The sequence below is a fragment of the Triticum aestivum genome, chromosome 4B (assembly GCF_018294505.1).
Source record: "Triticum aestivum cultivar Chinese Spring chromosome 4B, IWGSC CS RefSeq v2.1, whole genome shotgun sequence".
Classification (NCBI taxonomy): domain Eukaryota; kingdom Viridiplantae; phylum Streptophyta; class Magnoliopsida; order Poales; family Poaceae; genus Triticum; species Triticum aestivum.
In genome coordinates, this window is record NC_057804.1 from 640,914,842 (window position 1) to 640,919,207 (window position 4,366).

The 4,366-nt window shown below is 50.3% G+C and overlaps 1 protein-coding gene across 1 annotated transcript; it reads right to left on the bottom strand.

Annotated features, from left to right (window-relative positions):
• Window positions 1-1,935: 1,935 nt before the first annotated feature.
• Window positions 1,936-3,890, bottom strand: LOC123093782 (B3 domain-containing protein Os03g0120900). The gene has a single exon (XM_044515835.1). It carries the CDS (start codon window positions 3,303-3,305, stop codon window positions 2,346-2,348), a length of 960 nt encoding a protein of 319 aa, XP_044371770.1. The 5' UTR covers window positions 3,306-3,890; the 3' UTR covers window positions 1,936-2,345.
• Window positions 3,891-4,366: the final 476 nt, after the last annotated feature.

Here is a 4,366-nt window from a genome sequence, read left to right on the forward strand (position 1 = left end):
GGTAATGAATTAGCTAAACACCAAGTACTCTGCTGTGTATTTTTATTGATTTTTTAAATAGGGGTACAAAAAGTGTCTCAAAACAAGGAACACCAAGTATAGTTATTGGGTTTTTCATCATTTAAAAAAAAGGTTGTCCCCTCGGCTCTGCATTGCCTGATGCATACAGATATGGTTTTCTGTAATACACCTTTATATCGAGAACCTATTTTCATACAAATTATAGTCTCACACAAATCCTCTGGATAGGTAGAGAACACAGAACTAAAATCCCTTTCAATCCACATGGCATATGTGATAAGCAATCCAAACAATTCAAAAAAAATAAAAATAAAATTAAAATCCCTTCCAATCGAAAGTGGCTGAGTCAGATAAAACGTGTACCCAAACAAGACAGGGATTGATGCCTCTCCCTAATAGAGAAAATTAAAAACATGTGTAAGCTGTACCATCCCAGAATTTGAAATCAAAAATTCAAAAATATCAGCAAACAGATTTGGATATGAAGATCAATGCAATGCATGGTCGATCTTAAACGCAAAGGCAACAACAAAGCTGCTACATTAACTCCATACTGAATCGCTGATAAGGCATATGCATGGTGCCTGGACTAATCACAGAAATCATCAATTACCAAAACACCAAATCTATAGCTACCTGCATGCAGGACCCCAGGAACAGCTAGCCCTGGGGTTGGGCTGTGGCAGCAGTGATGGTATATACTATATACCCAGCATTAAGGCCTAATAATGGGTGACACATGGCTCAAAGTTACTCCTCCATGCAGAGATTACTGATGGTTCATCACTGCCCAGTAGTACTACCTGAATCCAGATCGATGTAGTACTAATCGAGCCATGCAATGCTGTGCATAGCCTCCTACGTCCTGTACCTGATGCAATATTGCAATGTGCTTTCTGCGGTTTTGCAGTGCACCCACATGGATCTCTCACTCTCTATCTCTCTCTGGGGAAGAACCGAGGTCCAGCAGGACTGCAGGAGGGAAGGATCTACGGAAGCAGCTAGCTTTTTACTAACGAACAGCTTTAATTCTTCCTTTTTTACTACACCTTCTTGGTAGCAGCTCAAAGCCTGGCTGGATGGCATGCATGCATACATATACACACATGTTGGCATTTAGTTCTGCCTGCGTATACAGTTATGTACGCTGGCATGCATGGTGTACGGTGCCTGATGAACATTTCACTCCCAAGGCATAGATGCCGTGGTGTTGCCGCAGAAGAAACAGCAGCCGCAGCAGAAGCTGAAGCAGCAGGGACGAAGGAATTGCACATGGGACAAATGCCCAAGCCAAATCAAGCAGTGCAACAGTGCTATAGTACTACTGTGGAGAGAGAGAGAGTATATATGAGCAGAGGAGAGAGAGAGAGAGAGAGAGAGAGAGAGAGAGAGACGTAGAGAGAGAGGGAGAGATGGATGTGTATGAATGTATGTAATTGCAGGCAGGCAGGCAGGCAGGCAGGCAGGCATGTGTAGGAGAAGGATTTAGGGTCTGACCTCCAGGCCTCTGCCATGACTGCCTGTCCTAGCAAGCAAGCTACAAGGCTGGCTGGCATACTGGCTTGCTTGCTGCTAAGCTACATTTTAAAGGCAACCTCTCCTCACCCTACAGCTAGGTAGCTTTGGAAGGAGAGCCCAATTGACCTGCATATGCCCACACTAGAGCAGCAGCAACAAGAACAATCCATGTGCACAATTACAGCACAATCAATTTGTTAATTGAACATTGCATCCAACCTCCAAGATACTTGCATGTATTGTATGTGTATAACGGTGCATATTAATTGTTATCTTATGTGGGGAGCACACTATGTCTCCTAGGCTCGGTCATGGGCTCATGCTATATAGATACAATTTTCTCTTTCTACACAATAATTTCCCTGTATTTAAGTCCCCAAATGAAAAGAACGAGAGTTCATGCTAAGAAAACTTAATTATAATCAAGCACACAAGGGGAAATTGTGGAAGGAATGCAAATCAGAGCAAATAGAAGAAACCATGCATCAATCAAGATAGAAAGATTTTTTGTTGTTGCTGCTGCCGCTGCTTAAATTGTTCTTTTCGTGTTTCTTCTCACACTGCACTGAACTGGCTAATAATTAAGGAGGGATCATGAGCTATATACCAAAGGAAGAGATTACGAAGAGGCTAGATGCTCCACGCATGCACCGGCGGCCGCCGCCTCCGCCGCATTTGTTTACTTCTCCGATCGACAGGTTAATTTCTCCTTTGCGAACGGCCGGCGGCGACCCCGTTTGTGTCAGAATCTGAGTAGCAGTAGTGGTAGTAGTAGTGGATCGTGCGAACGCCCACACTTTAGCGCTTCACAAGTCAAGATTCAAAGAGCACCTCGCTTTCCCGGACGACGACGATGAGGAGGAGGCCGGTGACAGCAGCTGCAGCGCCGTTGTCGCCGTTCTCCCGGGCCCGCTGAAGTCCTCCTCGGCGTCCGCCGCGCACTCGAGGTTCACCCCGAAGAGCCGCACCCGCTTCGACCCCGACGTCGCCACGGCGGACGGCTCCGGGTGCGCTGGCGCTGCCGCCATGCTCATGCGCACCGGCACCGACTCCAGGACCAGCGACGGGTGCTGGTGGTGGTATTGCTGCTGCGGCTGGTAGTACACCACCTGCCTGCCGGGCGCCGCCCCGTACCCGTCGTACCCGATGTGTCGCCGCTGGTGGTGGTGTTGGTAGGCGTCGTAGTCGTAGAGGGTCGCCGGGGAAGTCGCCTGGAGGAACATCCTGCCGCCAGCGCCGCCGGGTCCGGCCGGGTGCGCCATCCACGGCGAGAAGGGCACAGAGGGGAGAGCAAAGCCCCGGTGGTGCCCGGGTGGGAGGACGACGTCGGGGCGGCGGCGCCAGTCGATGAAGAGCCTGCCCCTGGCGGCCTCCCCGACGCCGCGGCCGAAGGAGACGGTGTCCCCGGCGTCGAGGCGCTTCTCCTTGACGAAGCGGCTCCAGCCCTTGGTCATGACGTAGCTCTGGCTGCTGTTCCAGTAGGAGTAGCGGAAGCGCCACGGCTTGCCGGCGCGGTCCTCGAAGCTGAGCAGGAGGCCCTTGTCGGTGGAGGAGGTGTCGAGCGGGAAGTACTTCTCCGCGTGCTGCTTCGGGATCACCAGCCGGTTCAGCTTGCCCACGTCGCTCGGGGTCACGACCTTGTCGAACATGTGCTCCTTCTCCACCGCCCCCGCCGCCTCCTCCTCGGCCTTATGATCCGCCGTAGGCGGCGGCGAAGAGCATCCGGCAGCGGCCGCGGTGGAGGCCCTGATTGCGGTGAACTCCATGCGCACCGATGGAGGAGAGGTAGGTTAGGTAGATGATGCCTCCTTCCTCCCTTCCCTCCCCTTGCCTGCTTGCTCCTTCTCCTTGACCTTTGACCGGCAGCTAGCTAGCGAGCTGGTGCTCCCCTTCTCCCACTCCCAGTGCTGTGCTGTTACTGTTGTTTATAAGTATAGGATTTGGGTGGGCTTAAAATATTTGGCTAGCTTGGGGGATTGGAATTTAGAATTCTCGGCCGACTGGAATAGGCAGGAGAACCTGTGGAACTGGCTAGGAAGGAGGGGAACAGCTCGATCTGCCTGCTAGAGCTTGGGTTTCTTGCAGGGTCCAGGCAAGAAGAGGAAGCGAAGGAGGAAGAAGGGTGGATGTGAAGGGTGGGGGGTGGGTACTATGAAGGTTCTTGGTGAGAGGCCGGAGGAAGGGGAGGAGGGGGAGAAATGGAGATGAGGCTGCTGGCTCTGGATGGATGGATGCTTGCTTTTGGCTTGCAACCAAAGGTAATTGTCCTAGCTTGCTTAGCTAGTGTGTGTAGTGTGTATGTATGTATGTGTACGTATACGTGTGTAGTTGTGTGTGCAATGTACTGTATGATGGAGGGGTGGGGGAAAGAGTGGGCACAATACATGTAGCTTGCTTTTTAAAGGAGAGGAAGGAGGATGGGGTGTGAGAGCTAGAGAGCTAGCTTGCTAGCTAGCTAGGGTGGGGCCCATTGATTATCTGGTTGAGCTCATGTGAGCTTGTCCTTGTCATGCTATAGGGAGAGCCGTTATGCGAGTTAGGCAGATGATGAGCCCCAAAATGCCAGTTGTTGGATCAGATTTTTCAACATGCATGCTTATTGGTAGGTGTCAAAACAGCTGTATTTTATGCTAGCTCATATTATTACTGGCATACATAATTTGTTTGTGTATGTATGTGTGTGTGTTTGTATGTATGGACTACTGTTTGATTGTTCAAGTATGAAGTTGAGTTTAACCCAAGTGGGCTAGTTAGCTGCATCAAGTGGCTATATTAATTTTGCATTGCAATTTGATGATTTGACCTTCCTGTGCCTCTTCAGAATTTC